Source organism: Salarias fasciatus, chromosome 14, assembly GCF_902148845.1.
Source record: "Salarias fasciatus chromosome 14, fSalaFa1.1, whole genome shotgun sequence".
In the NCBI taxonomy this organism is placed as follows: Eukaryota; Metazoa; Chordata; class Actinopteri; order Blenniiformes; family Blenniidae; genus Salarias; species Salarias fasciatus.
Window position 1 is genome coordinate 36110054 of NC_043758.1, and position 21624 is coordinate 36131677.

The 21624-nt window shown below is 45.5% G+C and overlaps 3 protein-coding genes across 4 annotated transcripts; all 3 read left to right on the plus strand.

Annotated features, from left to right (window-relative positions):
* Window positions 1–805: 805 nt before the first annotated feature.
* LOC115400211 (fructose-bisphosphate aldolase C-like) lies at window positions 806–3572 on the plus strand. Its single transcript, XM_030107934.1, has 9 exons — window positions 806–939; window positions 1333–1475; window positions 1562–1773; window positions 1863–1917; window positions 1995–2155; window positions 2240–2323; window positions 2402–2576; window positions 2996–3195; window positions 3283–3572. Exons 1-9 carry the CDS (start codon window positions 842–844, stop codon window positions 3373–3375), a joined length of 1221 nt encoding a protein of 406 aa, XP_029963794.1. The 5' UTR covers window positions 806–841; the 3' UTR covers window positions 3376–3572.
* A 2081-nt stretch (window positions 3573–5653) lies between these two features.
* On the plus strand, window positions 5654–9237 carry srsf1a (serine and arginine rich splicing factor 1a). Its single transcript, XM_030107935.1, has 4 exons — window positions 5654–6105; window positions 6613–6791; window positions 7912–8084; window positions 8259–9237. Exons 1-4 carry the CDS (start codon window positions 5918–5920, stop codon window positions 8454–8456), a joined length of 738 nt encoding a protein of 245 aa, XP_029963795.1. The 5' UTR covers window positions 5654–5917; the 3' UTR covers window positions 8457–9237.
* Window positions 9238–10250: 1013 nt separating this feature from the next.
* On the plus strand, window positions 10251–13758 carry dynll2a (dynein, light chain, LC8-type 2a). 2 transcript variants are annotated; one of them, XM_030107936.1, is made up of 3 exons: window positions 10251–10415; window positions 10898–11065; window positions 12154–13758. In XM_030107936.1, exons 2-3 carry the CDS (start codon window positions 10934–10936, stop codon window positions 12289–12291), a joined length of 270 nt encoding a protein of 89 aa, XP_029963796.1. In that variant the 5' UTR covers window positions 10251–10415; window positions 10898–10933; the 3' UTR covers window positions 12292–13758. The 2 variants fall into 2 exon arrangements, with proteins under 2 accessions (XP_029963796.1, XP_029963797.1); XM_030107937.1 differs by lacking the exon at window positions 10251–10415 and having other exon boundaries at window positions 10895–11065.
* The last annotated feature ends 7866 nt before the right edge of the window (window positions 13759–21624 follow it).

Sequence of the window (21624 nt, forward strand, 5' to 3'; positions counted from 1 at the left end):
TGACCCACTGTGGTGGAAACAGGAGTCTCCTGAAGCAGCAGGTGAGCAGGAATCACTTCACCTAACAGAACACACGGCAGAGAACAGTCTTCACGTCATACGAGATATAAAACACTTTATGCTTTTTACCTCTCAGAGATGCACCATTACCATTCGGTTCTTAGTGTGACACACAGCAGATAAACAACGTTTCTGCACCTTCAACAGCAGGAAGCCAGCAGAGCATGTGCACTAAAAAGATAAGCAAATAAAGATTACAAATGTCCTCCTCGGAAGGGAAACTATGTCCTCATTTCAGTCTAATCTGGGCCCTCTTACCACGTTCATTTAAACTGACCAGAACCTGGAAGTTGTTTCTATTTCTGAAATGTTCCCGTCACCCTCTTCACAGTTCAGAGCTCAGCGGAGAAGCCACCGAGTGCAGGAATTGCTCTGAGACCACAACACCCCGCCGAACAGGAGGGTGACGGCAGAATCCCCGGGAGGATTGAAACCTTCCTCTGGGCACAGTTTTGCTAATTAGAATAAAAATAGCACTCCCCGGGGTGTGGTGAGACACTTAAATTAGGTTGCTATGGGGGTCCAGGCTTCTGACTAAACACTGCATGTGTTTAGAACGCAGCCTGAAGGTCACCGGTTCAGACTGGCTCAGTTCTTTCAGGGTGCTGCATGGACTGGATGTTGCTGCAAAGTGGTGAAAATGTCCGCAATCCAAGTTAAAAAAATAAAAGAAGGACAGAAAAGATAATCACTATGATTAATGGGAGCAATGATTCATCGATATTTTCTGTGCATGTGGGGCAGAAGTGGGCGTCCAGGCTCCGCCCAGAGGATCTCACTAATGAGGAGTGACACACTTGAGGTGGATACAAACTGGAGGAGAGAGAGAGACTCCGTCACTCTCCATCACATCTGCGGACCGGACCGGGTCTCCGACAGGTAACCACTCACCCCTCTTTACCCTGGATCAGGATCAAACGTCTCCTTAAATCTACTTGAAGGAACTTCTCTTCAAAAGGGAACTTTGTGAATCTGTTCATTGATCATTTTAACTTTTTATTTTAAATAATTCAGGAAACGTGAGACCCAAACCTCTGAGACTTACTAATTGAATTAAAGAAAAACTACTCTTGTTGTCTCTGAAGAATAATTGCTGGAGCCGCTGATCCCTGAGCAGATTTATTTCCCATTAAGAAAACACCAATTAGGACGAGGATCTTTTATCACAGCTAAAGCAGACAGAGACAGAGAAATAGGTCACAGATCGTTTATCTCCTTACTCATCTTCATACATCTTTAGGCTCTAATGAGGAACTAAACGTGTGTTCACAGCTTCTCTCAGAGCTTTCAGGAGTCGCTCAGCATGACGCACCAGTTCCCGCCGCTGTCTGAAGCTCAGAAGAGGGAGCTCCACGAGACGGCTCGGCGCATCGTTTCTCCCGGGAAGGGCATCCTGGCAGCAGATGAGTCTGTCGGTCCGTAGCAGACTTTACTTCATATGAGCAGGAATAAAGGAGCAAGCATCCGGCTCAGAGCGCGCCGTCTGGTGTCTCCCCTGCAGGCAGCATGGCCAAGAGGCTGGCCCAGGTGGGAGTGGAGAACACGGAGGAGAACCGGAGGCAGTACCGCCAGATCCTCTTCAGCGCCGACGACCGGATCAACGGCTGCATCGGAGGGGTCATCTTCTTCCACGAGACGCTGTACCAGCACTCCGATAGCGGCGTCTCGTTTGTCAAAATGATCAGGGACAGAGGGATCCTGGTCGGGGTCAAGGTTGGACTAAATGTCCTGCACTGTACTGAACCAACATTTACCTCTTTCTGCACATAAGAACTTAAAAACCTTTGTCCTTTCTTCCTCAGGTGGACAAAGGCGTTGTCCCTCTGGCGGGAACCTGTGGAGAAACCACCACTCAGGGTCAGACAGATGCTGCTCACCTCCTCGCAGTGACCTTTCGACCAGTAGAAAGTCAATGGCGTCTGATCTGCCGGCAGGTTTGGACGGACTGTCCGAGCGCTGCGCCCAGTACAAGAAGGACGGAGCCGTGTTTGCCAAGTGGCGCTGTGTGCTGAAGCTCAGCGAGGCCAACCCTTCTCAGCTGGCCATCACGGAGAACGCCAACGTGCTGGCACGCTATTCCAGCATCTGCCAACAGGTCGGTACGCGTGACGAAGAACGACGGTTTGTCTGTGAGGTCTGAGACGTTAAACTGTTCCATAATCGATCGCTATCTGGCCAGCATGGCATCGTGCCCGTCATAGAGCCGGAGATTCTGCCCGACGGCGACCACGACCTGAAACGCAGCCAGTACGTCACTGAGAAGGTAGCGTTGCTCTGCGTGCCGTACCTGGGCAGCAGTGTGACCTGAAGGGTCAAGCAGTCCCGTCTCTCCGTGTGGCAGGTCCTGGCCGCCGTCTACAAGGCCATGTCGGACCACCACGTGTACCTGGAGGGCAGCCTGCTCAAACCCAACATGGTCACTCCTGGACACAGCTGCCCCACCAAGTACAGCCCCGAGGAGGTCGCCATGGCAACCCTCACCGCCCTCCGCCGCACTGTCCCTCCGGCGGTCACAGGTAGAGCAGCCAGACTTGATTTCCCACGGCAACAGGAGGAAACAACAGAAAATTTAGCTGATGGAGGAGTTAGCGATACATCAGTCCCTCAAGATGAGCAATACTCCTGGATTCCAAACAGGAAGTCAGCAAATGAGTAGAAAAATGCTCTGAGAGAATAAAACTCTAACATAAAATTCAATAATCACCTTTTGCCACTGGTTGAAGCCTCTCTCTCTCTCTTACAATATATATGTGGGGTTATATTGAAGGGTGTTTACGGGTAAATGAAGACATTAGGGTCCAGAGTAGTGAGGAGATCTGCGAGTTGTGGCAGGAAGAGCTGATTTTGGAGTTACTCCTCCAGCATTTAAGATGTGTTGTCGGCTAAGATAGACTTCTACTTGCTGACATGTGATTTCCTCCGCTGCCTCCCACAGGAGTGGCGTTCCTCTCCGGAGGTCAGAGCGAAGAAGAGGCCTCCATCCACCTGAACGCCATCAACCTCTGCCCCCTGCCCAAACCCTGGACCCTGACCTTCTCGTTCGGCCGCGCCCTGCAGGCGTCGGCCCTGAGAGCCTGGAGGGGACACAAGGAGAACGAGAAGGCTGCCACCGAGCAGTTCATCAAGCGGGCGGAGGTAACCCCCCCCCGCGGGCATTCAAAGAGATGAAAAGACTGAGTGAGGATGTGTTTGACACGCTGTCTGGCTCTGCTCTGTCCTCAGGTCAACAGTCTGGCCTGTCAGGGGAAGTACAGCGGCGGTGAAAACTACAGCGACGCTGGACAGCGTAGCTACGGCTCCTGCCACGCTTACTGAGCACAACAAGAAGCCCCACTTTAACCGCCATCCATTTTACTGAGTCATGTGTCGCCGAGGCGTCGTGATGTAGGGATCACGCATGATGATGGAAGACAAACAGCTGGCAGCATGTTTTTATTCTCCCACCTTCACAAAGGAGGACAATCAGCTCATGGCCTTGGGTATTTCTAATGCACGGTACAGAATGGAAGATGTTTGCTTTACGTGTGTCACTATATGGACGTGCACTGTGTTCCTGTAGCAGCACGATGGCTGAAATATGAAAACACTGCACTCAGCATTACATTCCTGCACTTAGCTTCAACTGTTTGAGTTTTTAATGCCTTGCAAGTAAATGTGGATAATAACTGTAAAGCATTGTTTCCTGTGAGAGGGCAATCAGATCGCAAGAGTGGCTGGATGTTTAGTGACTGTGATTTAGTTCCTCTGTGAGTCTGAGTGGATTTCTTCGCTGTAGGTTTAGTATATATCTTGTTAGAAATATGCACAAACAGAAATATGAGGATTAGCTGAATTCTGATGAGCATTTTCCGTTCCCAGGCACAACGTGTGAGGTGTGTTAGCGTTCTGTAGCAGTCTGATGAAAGCTGATGTAAATGTGAACATTTAAGCAATAAAACAGTATACAGTGATGCTTTTGATATTTGTGTGAATGAGGATTTATGGAATTTAAACTCTATGAAGACTCTATATAAACTTTTCGAGCCCTAATTCACTCAGTATTTTTTGGAAGCTGTTTTTCAGCAACACTTCAGTATTTTTCTTCAGTCTCACATCATAAGGAAAACTGTAAAAAAAAGTTACTTTTTTAAAGGATATTGACAAAGCACATAGTTTTTTTTTGAACACCATTTCAACATGTCTGTGCATGAGATTTCCTTTAAACTATATAAACATGTGTGCATTCACGTCTTTACTTGAGTATCTAGAATTACTTTCATCACATATGTTCATTTATGTTTAACTGCTTCGCATTTCTGGAAAGTCGTTCAAACTTCTCCTTTCACACTTTTCTTGTAAATCCATTGCATTCTGCGGTTGAGAAATGTTGACAACTTCACAAACCTTATCACATAAATTAAATTATCTTAATAATCTTGAAACTTCATGTTAGAGGAATACGGGCTTCACAGGTGGGAACAGGCCCCAAATGTAAGCAAAGAGTATTATTAAAAACAACTTAATAATTCAAAATGACAATCAGCAAGTGACACGGTGACAGGGTAATAAACTACATAAATTCATTTCTTGGCATGAACACATGAAGAGACACAACACTAAACAACAACATTTTAGTCAAATGTGACAGAGCAGATGTGCAGATATAATGAAGATAAATAAAAACAGCATGACCTATACATGCCGTGTTTAGGAATACAAATAATGCTGGACTTAAATAATATCTGAGAATAAATAAAAATGTCTAAATAAAAATCTTTCAACATTCATATCAGTTTTTGTATTTCAACTGAGGAAATCAATCATCTCTTGATTAATCAGATATTATTTGTTCTCGATCTGTCTTGGACCAAAGCAGAAGCAATAATATAACTAAAATAAAAAAAGTTATATTTAAAAAAAAAAAGAAATACATTCTATTTGTTGTCGAATTATAGCGTAGCATGATATATTCAATATACTGGCATATAGCTGGTGACCGTTTAGATTATCTAAGATTATCTGTATGAAGCAGTATTACTCAGCTTACACGGTTTGTTTGGGGGAAAAACTGCAAAGTTTTTTGTGTTTTACTTTCTCTGGCTGATCAGCGGCGCTCACGGTGCGTTTGAAGACGGCTGGAAAAACACGTCACCGCATGTTAGTAATGGATTGTACTTTGGAACAGCTGGAAAAAGTGTGGGGGACAGATGTGACAGACAGGAAAAGCGCGGGGACATGTCCCCGCGTCAGTCACGCCCATGCTGTTTCACACATTCTTTTAATCTTGATGAATTCTTATATTCACTTGCCTGTAATAAAGCGAAAGCAAGAACAGACAAAAAGTTTTGTGCTATTAAAGTATTATTATTATTAGTAGTAGTATTAGTATTATTATTATTATTATTATTATACCGTTATACCGTTATACCGTTATATAATAATCTTTATCACAATATACCGTACAAACCCATCAGAAATAAACATTCAGGAGCACGTTATTTAAGCTGTTTGAGTGAAATTAATCTCAGCCTGTTGCAGGTTGACCCGCGCCCATGTGAGCGCACTATTTTACGCGGCGGATGACTCGTCCGCTCCGGCTGGCTGCGCTGTTTCCCAGATTCATGAACGTCTCGGACGGGGGGCGCGCGGGTCCTGAAGCAAAACAGGAGGCGAACGGCGCCGCTCTGAGGGTATTGTCTCCCCCGTGAAGCTACAAGCCCTCCACGTTGGAGTGTAAATCGACGCGTTTTCCTTGCTTCTGCTGCTTTTTGCGAAGATCTGCAGCCACTTGCCGCGTGCAGTCCCGCCGTCGCAGTTTTACGACCTCTCACGCGCAAAAACGACAGACGCTAGCTTCGAGAGTAGCGCGTTAGCCGCTATGTCGGGTGTCGTGCGAGGCCCCGCAGGGAACAACGACTGCCGAATCTACGTGGGAAACCTGCCTCCCGACATCCGCACCAAAGACGTGGAGGATGTTTTCTACAAATACGGCACCATCCGAGACATCGACCTGAAGAACCGAAGAGGAGGGCCGCCTTTCGCTTTCATTGAGTTCGAGGACCCGAGGTGAGCGGCTAGCGGCCAGCACGCTAGGCCCCAAGCAGCCCCCATTGTGCTGCTAACTGGACTCGTGTTTTAACATTGTTCTGCGAGGAAGCACGTGGTAACCTTTGTTGGTCCTCCTCGTCTGTCTCAACTCCAGATGTCTTGTAAAAGCATGTTTTGGTGCAGCTGTGTGGTGATATCGACGCCCTTGCACCTCTCGTGCACTGCGTTGTTTGTGCCCATGTTGTAAACACGAGCATCGCTCAGCCTTGCCTCGGTGCGTTCACACGTGAAAGTTCTTGCCTCTTTCTGCATTCCTCTGGTTGGTAATTGCCTTCACACAACCGCACGTGTCTGGAAACGAAACGAAAGTGGTTAACTTGCGTGCATGTCTGCAGGACGGATTATCAGCCTGATGTGAGACCAGGCTAGCTCCGCTAACATGGCTGACTCCGTCCGTGGGCGCTTCAACTCTGCCTTACCATCTCCTCATTTGTATCTGAAGTGCGATTTTGTTTCTTCCGCCAGGGACGCCGACGATGCGGTCTATGGACGGGATGGTTATGACTACGACGGCTACAGACTACGTGTGGAGTTTCCCCGGAGCGGCAGGGGCTCCAGAGGCGGCTTCAGCGGAATCGGCGGGGCGCCCAGAGGAAGATACGGGCCCCCGTCCAGACGATCCGAGTACAGGGTCGTTGTGTCGGGTAAGCGTGCAGCACAAGTGAGATAGCGAGTCAGGCATCTGGCATGGACATTATATCAACCTGTCTTTGTGCACGGCTGCCTGAAACATTGTTTTGCATCTAATTTAAGAGCTGTGTTAATATGGATTTCCCTCTGGTGAACTTCAGAGCCATTTGACCGTGTCTCCTTGTGGGTGGTGGTAAAGCTTGCTTTCTCTTTTGAAAGCAGGAAGTGCACATGAAGTATGTGTTTCAGTGGGAGAATGTCACTATTATACATGCAGAATATCAATAATTATTTTTTCAGTGTTCATAACCTCACTCACAACAAACTTGTGCAGGTATTGATGACCAGAATAGAGTAGCTATTGTTTTAATAACTTTACTTCACAATTCTCAACTGAAAAAAGTAGGTTTAATTCATTCATGTTGTCATATTCTCTAGGAAGTTGTTTTACCCTTACGTGTTGGAAACCGTGTTTCTAAGACTCTAAAGTTACAGCTCTCCAGTAAAGCTGAGGTTCAATCATTACTGCAACCAGAGAATTTCAACTTGCAAATGACTCTAACTGCCAGACTGGTTGTGTCTTTCAGTCATGTATTAAACCTGTTGTGACATCTTATCCAACCTATCACATTATTACGAAGTGTCATGTAACACAAGGCAGTGTTCGTTACCATGGAAGAGCAATAGAAAGCGCTCTGCCTCGTTCACCTTTGACCCCGCATTCCCTCGGTAATAAAAAGTCAACAGGATGCAGTAAACAGTTAAATGCATTCTTACATTTGACAGTTCAGCAAACGATTAATAGTACCAGGAAAGCTTAATTTACATGGTTAACAGGAGTTGAAGTGCTTTAACTGAGTAGGGCAATATGGAAGTGGAAAATTAGCCTGGTAAAATGAGTGTAGACCAGAGTTCTGTGGAAATCACTCTAAAGGATTTGTTAAATTTCATGAAAACTAATCTGTTTTGTTGTGCGAATATATATTCCCTCTTGGAGAAATTTGCAACAGTTGACCCAAACGGCTGTCCTTTAATCTCGTGCAAACTGTGGAGAAGCAAACTTGTTGGTGCAGACCTAACATACATATCTGCATGTAAACGCTGCTGAAAGCTCACTGTGTCGCCGTCTCGCAGGGCTTCCTCAGAGCGGCAGCTGGCAGGACCTAAAGGACCACATGCGTGAGGCCGGCGACGTCTGCTACGCCGACGTTTATAGAGATGGAACCGGAGTTGTAGAATTTGTGCGCAAAGAAGACATGACCTATGCCGTTCGAAAGCTGGACAACACCAAATTCCGTTCACATGAGGTATGTGTGCCGCTTTGATTGACTCTCATGGATAATGTTTCTGTGCTGTGTGGAGGTGAGTACTGGGGCTACATGTCCCGAACACACGCCCCGGCCCTTCTCTCCAGTCTTTGGTATTTCCGCCACAGGTAGGAGTGTCGTCTTTTCAATGTCAAGTTCTCTTGTGTCCGCCAGGGAGAGACCGCTTACATTCGTGTGAAATTAGATGGTCCCCGCAGCCCAAGTTACGGAAGATCACGCTCCCGCAGCCGTGGCAGCCGGAGCAGGAGCCGCAGTCGCAGCGCCAGCCGCAGTCGCAGCAATTCCCGTGGTCGTGGCAGAGGATCGCCCCGCTACTCGCCTCGTCACAGCCGCTCTCGCTCCCGTTCCTAAACCTTTCTATCACCAATGTTTTGCCCTTTTGATGTACCCCCCCCCCCCCCCCCCCCCCCTTCTGTTTTTACCTCTGAGTTCCTCCAGATGTCAGCTATCTATTTTTAATTTTTTGCATTTCTTGTCCCAGTGTCTTTGTGGCTGATCTTGGTATGTAGCTGTACCCCCCCCCCCCCCCCACCTCCCCTTTTCCCCCTTCTCTCCCTCTCCTTCTCCCTTTCTAGCAGCTTTGTCCTTTATGTTTTCTCCCTCTCTCTCCCCCCTCCTTTCTCTCCTTTTCAATTTTTTGCAACGTTAGAACTTGTGCTGTGTTGAACTTCAAAAATGTTGAGCTGTTAGATGCGACACTCAATGTTTTTGCAAGTACAGAAAATTGCATTTTTTTTAAATGGCTTCTCTCATTGGAAATTTGGGGTGGGCTGTTTGGATGTGAAGCCCGATGCTTAACTGTATTTTACCCTTGTGTCTTCCTTTAGACATCTGAAGAGAAGGATTAAAGTGATTTGGAATAAAACCATTGTGGAGCACATTTCATTTGTATGGTCAGGATAGGACATCTAGGAGCAAACAGGTCGAGGCAATGGTATGCTTCATATTCCATAAATTGATCGTTTTGATTGGTTGCCATATCATGCATGTCATTTACCAAAGCCATATGTGCTGTACTTTGCTATATATAATATATATCCAGTTTTACCATGCTACTCTGGTCTGTGACAGAATAAGCAGTCCTAGATCAAGTGTTGTGATGTAAGTGTAACACCTTTGCTGTCAAATGTTTTAAAAAAAAAAATCCCAATCTGAATCATTATTTTGTTGCAAAAGCGTCCTGCTTTTTAACTTTTATGTCCTCATTGGTTTTCAGTATTTTTTATGTCAGGGAGTGATACATTTTGTGCTCAGTGGCATTTTTTTCTCTTTAGATTTGAAATGACTGCTCAATATGGAAATCTAAAATTAGGCCCAAAAATTTTGACATTTTATTCTAACAGTCTGCCTCTGATTTTCTTCCTGGTATTTCAAGGTTTTGATTGGAGGAGTGACTCAGTGGATCCCAATCCTTGGAGCTGGATGAGTGGATCGATTAGGAAAGGGATAGGCAAGGATGGCTGCTCGGAACGGGATCAGATTCCAGGATTCAAATGAGTTGATTTCAGAACTAATTAACGGAAGTCCCAGAGCAACTTCTTTTTTTTTTTTTTTTTTTTTTCTCTTTGTTTTTTTGGATTAGGCCCCCCAACCACTTTTTTCTTTAAATTTTTTTTTTTCAGTGATAATGGCTTTACTTTACAAGAAAACGAAACTGAGGACCAGGAAGTTGGATCAAAGGATGGAATCGTAGATGCCTGGTATGAAGGGAATAAAAATTGGGGAGGTTGGGAGGAGTTTGTAATGTTTTATTTTGCCTAATCTTAATTTTTTTTTCTCTTAGCATTTTCAATAAAACACTTTGAAACAAGAGTTTCTTGGTTTTGTTTTTATTTGCATCTTCTCTCAAGATACAAATTAAACACAGTACTGCAACATTTCAGAATCGTCACATTTTGGTGATATTGTCAGATTTTTCCTGTAGAAGCACGCGCATGACGCTGAGCTGTGATCGATCAGTGGATCGAACTCCTGCCCACTGCGCTTCCGGTCCGCTCCCAGCCCGCGGTGCGTGCAGGCCGTCCTGTGAATGTTGCATTGTGGGATGAAATAAGATGCCGGCAGACGGGAGCTGGAGAAAAACGCTTGCGCCGCACGGGGAGGCTGCGGCCAGCCAATCGCAGCGCGCGTCCTGCGCTGGAGGGGCGGGGCTTATCGGCAGCTCGGCGCAGCCAGCCTACCTACATGCTTATTGTGTAAATCTTTAACAAGCAATTAGCCGCAGCATCATCTAAAGCTTCCCTGCCCCCGGCTGGACGCAACATATTTTTGGAAAGCTTTGAGGCAGCTCGATTAAAAATAAATAAAAAGGTGAGTAGTAGATTTTTTCTTTTATGTGAGGGGAAAAATAAAGAAAAGGAAAAACCAGGCTTGCACGTTTTGGCATGTTTCCGCTGCGAGTTTGCCGTGTGCCTGGTGTTCTACTGTATGTGTTCATGCATTTGACGGCCAGATTTGTGCACAGGCTGCACGCGCCTCCCCCGTAATCATCTGCATGCCTTTTAATAGTTTCTGCTCCCTTCGTGCACGAGCTGCTTTAATCCCAAAGTAATTTAACTCCACCTGTATCAAGTTTCGCAGCCAATCTATGCAACGCTCAAGCCGTCGACCGGTCCGGCGTTTTGCACAGAAACACACCGGTTTTAAGTTGTGCACGATGCTGCCCAAACGGCAACACTCCCCGAGACTGGCCTAACACCATCCTCATCTCCACCATCCTCATCCTCAGCATCACCACGTGCGGTGTTCATTTTCAGTGCAGTACGTCTGAGTGAACGTGCCTTCCTCAGCAGGCATCCTCCTCCTCCTCCTCCTCCTCATCCTCAGCCATGACTGACAGGAAGGCTGTGATCAAGAATGCAGACATGTCGGAGGACATGCAGCAGGACGCCGTGGACTGTGCCACGCAGGCCATGGAGAAGTACAACATAGAGAAGGACATTGCAGCCTACATCAAGAAGGTGAGGGCGGGCAGCAGGGGGGTGGAGGCTCAGCAGCTGGCACTTCACTGCCTTTACACATCTTACATTCACACAATCCAAGGACGCAGATGACGCTCTGGTGTTTCAACCACCAGCAGCACTCGTAGATTTACCCATAATCCTCCTTAAGATGACTCTACTCACCCAAAGTGGAAGCAGAGCGCTTCGTGGGGGGGTCAGGGGAATGCCTTTTCCTAAATGACATGGCGAGCGTGTAGTAAACGACTCCTGGAGAACGTAGAGCATGATATAACAGATGGTAATAAGCACAAAGCAGTGTGTCCAAACAGAAACGCAAAATCTACAGCTTTATTCACAATGAGCTCTGAGAAAAGTCCCAGGAAATGGCTTTACAGCCGCCACTGCAAGAGAAACATGAACAACTAGACTGCTAATTACCGCAAGATTTATTGTTTTTACTGCCGATGCAAAACTCTTCCTTTAAGGAGTGTTTAAGCAAGATACTAGGAAAACAAAGATGAATAAATAAGAATAAGTGGAGTTGAAACAAAAGTTATTTCAATACATTACTAAAGATTTCAAGATCTTAAAAAAATAAAATTGGATTTGATTAGTGATTCAAATTCACCCTGTACTGTCCATGTAAGCCTGGGTCTTTGGTGCAAATGCTCAGAAATGATGTAAAAATTAAATAGCTGCAGTGGAAAAGGTCAAACAATGCATAAAATAAACGGATTAAAAAAGGCAAAACCCTGCATAAAGTATGATTTGAAGTATTGATTTATTGTCATTGTTGCATTGCACAGTGGCAATACCTGAATCCTGAGCAGCCTCATTGAACCTGGCGGGGCAGGTCTTTTCATTTTAATCTTCATCACTAAACTTCTACTCTATGTTGTGAAAGGGGCTCAGACCAGTGAAAATCTTGCTGCAGCCTAAAAGCTACTGAATCCGTGCGTTTCTAACTGCAGTGGAATGCTGCTCAGAGCTCACCAGTGTTCCCAGAACAAGGAAAAAAATAACGATTACAGTTGGTCCTCTGGAAATAATCAGCAGTACATCAGACATCAGATCGTTGCTAACTGACCGGTTTCTTCTTTCACCAGGAGTTCGATAAGAAGTACAACCCCACCTGGCACTGCATCGTCGGCAGGAACTTCGGCAGCTACGTCACCCACGAGACCAAGCACTTCATCTACTTCTACCTGGGCCAGGTGGCCATCCTGCTCTTCAAGTCTGGCTGAGGAGGGTGTGCCGGGTGCTGAGGGGCCTCCGCCCCCTGGAGCCTGAATCGGAAGTGCACTGGTGGCTGATGTCTCCCATACACTAATAACGACATACCATAACGATGCAAAACCGGCCGTGCGCAACTGCATGGACTATACACTATTTAATATGTATGTTACAGTAAGTTTACTTTTCCAATAGTTGCCATTTGAATGAATTCATTGAATTGAATTTGAACCGAAGTAGTTTCTGTTGATGCCGTTAAGTTCTAGGTTGTAAAAGATTTCGGTGTGGCCCTTGATTGTACGATAGAAAGGAAAGCTGTAGAATGTAGTGATGCATCTGCTTTCCTCCGATCTTGTTCTGAGACTCTGGTTTCGTTGGTAAAACTCATAACACGCGCACCACTTTAACAGCCCATCAAGATTTGGGTTATTATCATTTTCTTCCTTATTATCTGTTTAAAAGAACTTTTAAGAGTTGATTTAAAACCGTATTTTGTTTGCAGATTAGTGGAATTACTTTAGGAGAAGACGTTAACGCCATCCGAAACGCATGCGATTTAGGCACAAACCAGTGCGGGCATTTCCAGGGACGATCTTAAATTTTCACTGTGAAGGACGACGGAGGGACGGAGGTCGGCGGAGGTTAGACGTTATCCCGGAGCGTCCCGGCTCCGCGACCCGCCGGGTACTGGAATCCCCCCCCCGCCGCACCTCACCCGGCCACTTCACTTCATGATCCTGCGTTCCTGCATGTTTGGAGAATAATTCCAGTTGATTTAAGTCTCTGTGTTGCTGAACTCTCACCTTCGAGTTTGTGGATGTTGAACTGAGCCAACGCGAGTCTGGTCCCTGTGTTTGCTACGAAGCAGCTTTAGGAAAGTCTTTGATGTGGAGCATCTTCGCCACAGCTGCAGTCCCCCCCGCCGCCCGTCGTCTCACACGGCTTTCAAGTTGCATGTCGCACACACACTGTGTAGTTTGCGTTGCCAGTGTGCTGCCAGACATGCAGGAGAGTGAAGCATGTTGGAAATGGGACTTCTTAAAGCGGGTTTATTTCTGCTTTCATCTCATAGTTTCGGCCTCTGCTTTTATTTTGAAATGGCGAAGCGCGGCGTGCTGTTAGTGAGGACGGGCGGCGGCGGCGGCGGCCGTCCCTGGAGCTGGGCGACGCCGCACGTGTTGTTTTTCAGTTGCATCTCTCCGGTGTTGGCTTGGATCGACGTTGTTTTGGAGGGACGTCTTCCTAACTCGTGTCAGTGTAAACAGGTTTAGTATCGTTTTCCTCCGGCATGTTCCTCTGCTGTGTCTGTGTAGGAGCCGTTCCACCGCTGTTCTATTTGCACAAAACGTGTGCCTGTCATTGCTCTCAACTGTAACCGGCTTGAGTACAATTGCACTTCATTAGAGATATTCAGTAGGTTGCTACAGAACCAAAATCGTGTAAACTCGATTAAATAAAAAGTAATTGTTGACTTATTACCCTGTGGTGCTTTCTTGTCATTGTTTTTTTTTTCGTGGAAACTGGCTCGTTTGGACTGGAACTGCTTCTCCGCAGCAGTGAATTAAAAAGCCGTTCCTGCACAAGAACACAAGGTTTCCACTTCACACAGTTTATGAAGTTTAGTTTGTGAAACTTTTTTTAATTTACGTTCCTGCATTTGAATGTTTTTAAATCAAAATTCAAAGAATATATTAATGCAGTGCTAAATTGTGCTACTTTTTAGCTTCTGTGTGTAACTTTAGATCGTGGTCATAATAAAAGTGCTCCTTTTTCATATATATAGGGGAAGTTTGTAAAATGTGAAGCTATATTTTATTTCATACCAATAAAATCGAAGAAAGTTTATTTGCACAGCATCATTCAAACACACGGCAATTCAACCTGCTTCATGAAGAGAAAGAAAAATTCTGCTAAAAATAAAACAAGACAGAAAACCAAAGAGCAAATAAAAGAAAAAAAAGGAATTAAAATGCTTAAGAAATGTAAAATGTATTTAGTGCATTTTGTAAAATGAAATGTAGGTTTAATTCAAAGGTGGAAAAGTCTGTGAAACAGCAGCTAAACTCGTGAAGTTGGAGGTTTGTGATCTATTGACAAGTTCCTGATGCCAGGTCTGTAATTACTGTTTAACTGAAAGAGGTTAATCAGTTATTCCCATCAGCGGCGGAGCGAGGAAGTGTTTCCTCAAACAGGAAACCTCTTATCAGTCTTTCACGATCCTGAAGTGTGATCGGTGTGATCGAACCTCCAGAGTAAAAGCAGATGCTCTTGTGGTTCCGTGTTGAACGGAACGCTCTGTGTGTTATCCACACGTTGAAGCTGGAGGCCAGGCGTTCGCTGTACTGTCGGGTTGTTGGACGCTCTCCTGGAGCAGTAAATCAATCCCTATAGCAACAACTGTGTGAGACCTTCACTCAGATGAAGAGTTGGAACTGCATAACCGCTGCGGCGGCCTCGTCGGAGCCGTTTACCCATATGGCTCAGCGAGCCACACATTGGCAGCGCGTCTGTGTTGTCAACGAGCCACGGAAGAGTCGTCACGCAAATACCCTCTTCAGCGACTGAGCGTGTAACATCCTGCAGTTTACAGTAATACTACGGCCGCAGGATGGAGCAGCAAGCCGACGGCTGAACGGACCGAAATCTGCAGACGTCAGAGGAGAACTTTATACACCTGGCTGTTGGACATGTTCGTATGTGGGCCAAAGTGACAGAGCTGGGTCACCGAGGTTTTGGACATTGGGAGAAAACTGAAGAAAGAGCATGAAAACTCACAAAAAAAATCAGGTTGATTCAGTCTACTTGTTCATAATATTTTGGCTGATCTGTGTGCAGCAGAATGGACTGTTTGGGTTGTTTCTGCCTGTTGCAGGTACTGAAATTATTCTGGACGGTTGCAGTGAAATGTAAAAAATACAAAAAAAAATAAATAAATCTCAAATTGAAACAAAGCAAATGAGAAAAAGTGCAGTGCAGCCCAAATTAACAGCTTGTGTGTCATTTCTGACTCTGCCAGCCGGTGGATTGGCTGCTGACGGAGTCGACTCATGGTTCATGTCTGCAGAGAAGCAGCAGGAGGGAAGGTGGAGGGAGTCACTCACTGGCGCACAGGTTGAGTTCAGGCCTGACGAGACACTGTTGGTTACAGTGATGGAATCGTCAATAAAATACAGAAACAAGATTTTTTTTTTTGTTTTATCATCACTATTAATTTCAAAGTGTGACCACAGGACCGACGTTGTGTCGAGGCCTCGGGCGACGGCACGAGCGCGGAGCAGCTTGTGTAACCTGTGAGCTTCGTGCCGCGGCTACGTGACGTCTGAGAGGCGAAATCTGTGGAAACAAGAGCCGAGAAAGCAGACAAATTAAAGGACAAGCGACTGATGAATAATTCCTGAAGACAGACCGAGGTCAGAGTGGATGAAACGAGATACTTCATGGAGGAGACCGAACGGCTGCTGCTGCTGCGCTTCAGCGGCACGATTTCCTCATACTTTCAGAGCTCAAGGGTTTGTTTTAACATCACCGCGTCTCAGGATTCATTTGAAACTCCATTTGTGGGCAGTGGTGAAGGAAAAAAAGGCCTGAATAACTGAAATGATTAAGGAATCAAAGGCAGCCTGTTTCACTCACGCTCTGAATAGTGTTAAAAATAAGACGTATCATGATGGTCACACTTCGCTCACGCTTGAAAAGCGAAGTGCGTCAGAGGCCTGTCTGCGTCTCCACTGAACCTTCACTGCTCCTGTTGTTTCTCCCGTCGGCGCCTCGCCTCCACCCCCCCGCCGTACCTGCCTGCTTTCTGTTTCACCGCCTCTGGCTGCCTTCATCCGTCTTCCCACACAGAGCCGGAGCTCAGGGCCGGGGCGCCGAGATCAGCGGCAGGACGGAGAAACTCACCCCCACTGCTGGAGAAATTACAAACGCATCGGCCTTACTCGGTCATTCGTCTAAAATGTGGCCTTAAAATATGCGACTGATAAAAAGTGCTTGAATCACACTGGATTTCTCTTTCTGTTGGACTTGTTCAGTGAACCTCAACTTTCCAAGTCACATTCAAATCCTGACATCTGAACGCTGTGAAAAAGATCCTGTCACTTTCACTTCCTTGTGTTTTATTTTTATCCCTCTGCTGTCCACCGGCTCCATTCAGCCCCTCTCAGGTTCAATCTGAAAAACACACCAATAGCCTGAAGTGCACCAAACAGACTGTTGTGTTGGCTCGGGCTGGAAATACCACCTCCTTTGTTGGGAACGTGGCTCTCTCATTGATGCGGCGAGTGTTTGTGCTGTGCGGAGGCCTCATAGACTGCGAGATGACCAGTGGGTGGACTTAACGCTGGCATAACAAGCAGGGGGATGACTCACACGCAAACATCAGGGATGTTGGTAATATTAGAAAAAGAGAGAGAGAGAAAAAAAGTGCCACATTCATGTGTTAATAGCAGCAACTGGTCACGTGGGCCACATTCACACGGCGTGTAGGTTGAAGTGTGTGGCGTGATTATCTGGAGAGGCAGTCCTTGAAACACGGCCGGCTGCTGCGTACGAGGAAAGCGTCAGCCTCCTATTGTTTATTTTCCAGAGAGCAAAGCTCTCAGAGGCAGCAGCTCTTTGCATGCTGTCCAGTCTTGATTTCCATAACCTTCACGCCACAGCAGAGGAAGCAGCGGTGGAGGATGGGAGGGAACCGGCGCTCAGCCGGCTGCAGCGCTGATGCTGCTCTGCTTCAGAAACAGACTCAGCGTCGTCTTCATGTTCATGGGAGGACGTCACAATGTTTTCACACACCTCTGGTTTGGAAACAGAAGGATGGAATCAGTTCTGAGAAACCACTTGTTCATTATTCCTGTCCAGTGTAAACATGATCTGTACGATGAAGAAACCCAGAACAGAACGAGTTCAAATACTGTCAGGACTGTCTTTCTCTTTCAGTCCAGTTATGCCTCCTTATGTAACATACATGACTGCGTTACTCCTGCGTTATGTAACCCTTCATGTTCACAGAGACGCAGTTTCCCACTGAGATGCTGGTCACATAGACGGACTGACCAACTGAAGGAACACAACAGGTGCTTGATCCAGTGGGCCAATAAATGTCCTGGTTCAGTCAGAAATGGTGTTTAAACTGTCCTCCTCGTCCTGCTGGTCACATTTTGACTTCATTAAATCCACTGAGTCTCATCAGCAGGATGGACAGAGGTCTAGAGAGACCAGAGGAGCCCAGAAAGACACAGATCTAGACTGGAAGAGTCCAGAAGGACAGAGATCTAGAGGATCTAGAGGGACTGGAAGAGTCCAGACAGACAGAAAAGTGGACTTGGTCCTTGGACCTCTTCCCTCACTGATGGAGGGAAGAGTCCTGTGGAACCAGGTGATCATTGACACATTGAAAGGAGGTGAGAGGCTCTAAGTGTCCCATCAGAACCATCAGAAAGCCTTTCCATCTCCGTGGTCTGCATGCTGGACCTCCTGAACGCACCACCAGGCAGAGACAAAACCCTAAACCCTCAGCTGAGTGTGTGTAGGTTCATAACTCTGTATCCACAGCCTCACAGACTGAGGTCCTTCAAGTAGAGCGGGAGGAAGCTGGAATCAATGCTCAGGGGGAACATGAAGTCAGACACTGACGTGTTTTCTGGCATACCCACCGCTATTGCTGGTTTTTGATTCTATGAATGGTTAAAAATGAGAATATTCCCTTCTTAAATCTCTACTCCCACAGCATGATATCACAGTCACATGAACGCCAGAAATTTTCCATATACTTCACCCTGAAAGCCAAACACCCCAAAACCCCAAAACCCTCCTGTGAGTAGTGCAGGCCGTCTGTGCAGTTCCACAGTTTGACCACAGGAGGGCAATCTTTCTCTGTATGGTAATAAGCTGTTGCAGCGGAGAAGCTGGAACCAGTTTGGAAATCCTCACACCTTGAGCTTCACTCAGTTTAAAATACTGTCTGTCATGTCTTCATCTCACAGTGAGTTCATTCTGATAGATTTTATCAGCGAACATCTGAATATTCTGCCACGTTTATGTGTGATGATAAGCAGCTGTCAGAAAGTGTAATAAGCATTAAGACCAAAATTAACAAATATGTGTCTCTTCATCTTCTCCAGTGTTTACCAACATTGGGCCGAGGCCCCCACTACAGGTCACAGGGGGTCCAGAGGCTTGCTGTGAGGTTGGCAGATTAAAAATTACACGAAGGTGCTCCCTAAAATCACCGGGATTCCTGGTAATCTGAACAGTGGTATTGATGAATTGTTTTCCTGCTTTTCAATACTCCCAAAACAAACCAGATGATGAGGTGAGTTTGAAGGACTTACTGTGAAGAGAAGAGGCTTATCTACTTATCTACACTATACTGTTCACCTATAAAATCCATCAAATAATTGCACAGCTCATGCAGCCTCTCCAACCCCAAGGAGACAAGATACATGTCATTTTTGTGTTATTACATTCTGTTATTCTACAAGATGATTATGGACAATAGGAGGCGATGGAGCGGTGCAAAAAGAAAGTTGAGTTTTGTTTATTTTTGTGCAGACAGTTTGTGCTTTGTCCTTGTGTTGGGCGCCCAGAGGTGATCTGGTTCATAAACGATCACGCCCGGTCTGCTTTGCTGCACCCGAGAGCAGTTTGTTCTAATGGCTTCCTCTGAATGGATCGCACTCCTGAAAGTCTGCACTGCATTGTGGGAAGCTGCTGAAGCAGTCACCCCACGCGGTGGTATCGCTCATATGCCATTAGGCTCATTAACAGAGCGATTCAGAAAATGATGTAGGTGGAGCCCCGGGGGAGGAATTTTATTGTGACTGCTGAACCCGCAGGAGGACAGGAACGCGCTTCAGCACAGACGCTGCCGTGTTTTATTGTTTTTCAATACAAATAAGGCATAAAATAACAAATCCTTGCAAAGAAGTACATAACACTTAGTTTTAAAGTCATTTTACATCTGAGCAAACATCCTGCATGACTAAGTGAGGAGCAGGTTAAAGGTCGAAGTGGCTGCCTTTCATGGGCCGCAACGTTTTTATGACCTTGTCTGCTCAGACACTACTGGAAACACTGGAACTACAGATTTGCTCGCGGATCAACCGAACTTCATGATCGGTCTCTGAATCTGAGGAGAACCTCTGCTGCATGTTTCGGTGTTTTGAGGTCAAATGTGTCAGAAGTGGCTCCAAACTCCACTTTCCACTGACCTAATGTCACCAGCTCTCCACACAACGCCTTATCGAAGCCAAACCCTTTATGGACCATCACCTCGTAATCCTGCTCCTTTACTGCCCTGGCTGAGCGCTGCTGTCAAGGATAAGGCTGTCAGCTTATCGTGAAGGCATGATTTATAAAACTTAAATGCAATGAGGCTATCTCAGTGATTCAGATTCTTTGATTTCAAAAGAGCGAGATCAATTTCTGTCATCAAACCAACAATATCAACAAAAAGAGATTATTAATTCTCATCAGGTCAATTCTTATTGGGCTATTTATCATTTTTCACTGCAATGAAAGCTGGATTCAATCCGTCCGATTGGTTTATGAGAATTAGCAGCAAACGGAAGGAGAAACGAGTGACTTAACCTGTTACGGTAGGATACTTTATCTGGGCTCATATCCCGGCACTGAAGGCATGTGATCTTGTGCAACAGGCCCATAAAGCAGGTCAATTCTTTATGAGAAGGCCTGTGAAGCCCAAGCTTCACTGACTGCCTCGCTGGCTGCCAGATATAAAACAGTATACCTTGTATTGAAATGTTGAGGCAGGAGTGACATCGTGCCGCAAAACAAATCCATTTTCTCTCATTTTCTTCTCACTTTTATTAGCATACAAGTATATGCTAAGCTTTGATTCAGTGTTATGTAGAAGAATTTTCAAAAAACGAAAGCAAAAGTTCAGATAATAAATGTAGAGTAAGCTTTACTTTCTAAATAAACACGCCATAGTTAAATGATGTGATATTAACTTAGTTAAATGTTAACCATTTCAGTTAAGCTTCTTCTGTTCAAACAGATTAAAGCTGTAGCATCATCTTCCCAATATCTTTATTGGTGATTTTTTTAGTTTTTTTTACACATGCTCATCATACTAATAGATAAACTTAGAGGTGCTTGGTTATCTCTTTTGCCGGAGCTTCCCAGTGATTTGAGCTGCAGCACTGATCAGGCCTGCAAGACTCTGGCTTCACATGCATGCGGAGCAGTCATGAAGAAAACGTAATCAAAGCCGTCTGTTGAATTATCTGTGACTGAAGGAAGAATACAATGAGCTCATCTGCAAGTGATGAAAACTACTTCACTAGCAGACCCAACAAAACACATAAAAAACTAAAAAACAAAGAACAATCCAATCACTGCTCTGTTACTCAAACACCAAAAAGTTTCCTTTACTTCTGTTTTGGCGAATTTCTTCATCTCACGTTGCCTATATTCAAACTGAAATGCATTATTTTCAGCAGCTGATCCATTAGTGAAACAGATTTGTTGACAAGTGTTAAGGACTTGTGCCTGAAACGATCATTACAGTTTAACATTTCATTTTGCCAACATTGTATTATTCTTTTTTTTAATGATTTTTTTTTTTATTTCTAATGATGTTTATTAAAACATGAAGTTGTTCTGAAGTTGTAAAGCTTTGTATTTTCTTAAAAATAAATGTATCCTAAACTATTTTTGGATATTTTCTTTCATTCTTTGACCATTTTGCCCAAAAATCACAGCCTGAGCAAATATGTATTTACAACATTGTTGATGTGTGAAATTATGGTGTTAGTGTTAATGAAATCCAATTAGGAAATGTTATGCTAAAAATAGCTAGCATAAATGTTAGCATTTGATCACCGAACAGCCTGTTGGTTTTGAGAAAATGATTTTATTCCGAGTTGTTCGTTCCGAGGTCCTCTACGGTCACACTCAGAATTCCTATAGTCGTGAACGCACCATGACCATTATAGCTAACGAGACTTATAAACAGATAATTTCCAAAAAGCTTTAAAACTGCATCTAAGCTACGAGTTCGGGCCAAGGGTGGCTTCAAATCCATTGTTGGATTGAACTTTTGCATATTGTTGCGCTGAACCTGACGTGAATATTGAGGAGTGACGCCAGGCGTCCCGGTGGGGGTCGCACAGCCGGGCCTGGGGCGGAGGGGGCGTTCTTACATCCGGACAGACGCCGGACAGCCGGACAGACGCCAGACGGTCAGCTCCGTACATCGCCAGTCCGCTGGAATCATCCCCATACCGCCACGGAGCCCACAGCGCTAACAGCTAATGCTAGGAGCGCCGCTTCTGCGCAGGTAAATGCTATCCACCATCCTTCAGAGTGCTTTAAATTTAAAA

Coding starts and splice junctions, on each gene's coding strand:
- dynll2a (XM_030107936.1), top strand. CDS start 10,934: ATGACTGACAGGAAGGCTGTGATCAAGAATGCAGACATGTCGGAGGAC. Junction 11,066..12,153: donor TTGCAGCCTACATCAAGAAG/GTGAGGGCGGGC, acceptor TTCTTTCACCAG/GAGTTCGATAAGAAGTACAA.
- LOC115400211 (XM_030107934.1), top strand. CDS start 842: ATGAGGAGTGACACACTTGAGGTGGATACAAACTGGAGGAGAGAGAGA. Junction 940..1,332: donor CCGGACCGGGTCTCCGACAG/GTAACCACTCAC, acceptor GTGTGTTCACAG/CTTCTCTCAGAGCTTTCAGG. Junction 2,156..2,239: donor ATTCCAGCATCTGCCAACAG/GTCGGTACGCGT, acceptor CTATCTGGCCAG/CATGGCATCGTGCCCGTCAT.
- srsf1a (XM_030107935.1), top strand. CDS start 5,918: ATGTCGGGTGTCGTGCGAGGCCCCGCAGGGAACAACGACTGCCGAATC. Junction 6,106..6,612: donor ATTGAGTTCGAGGACCCGAG/GTGAGCGGCTAG, acceptor TTCTTCCGCCAG/GGACGCCGACGATGCGGTCT. Junction 8,085..8,258: donor CCAAATTCCGTTCACATGAG/GTATGTGTGCCG, acceptor TGTGTCCGCCAG/GGAGAGACCGCTTACATTCG.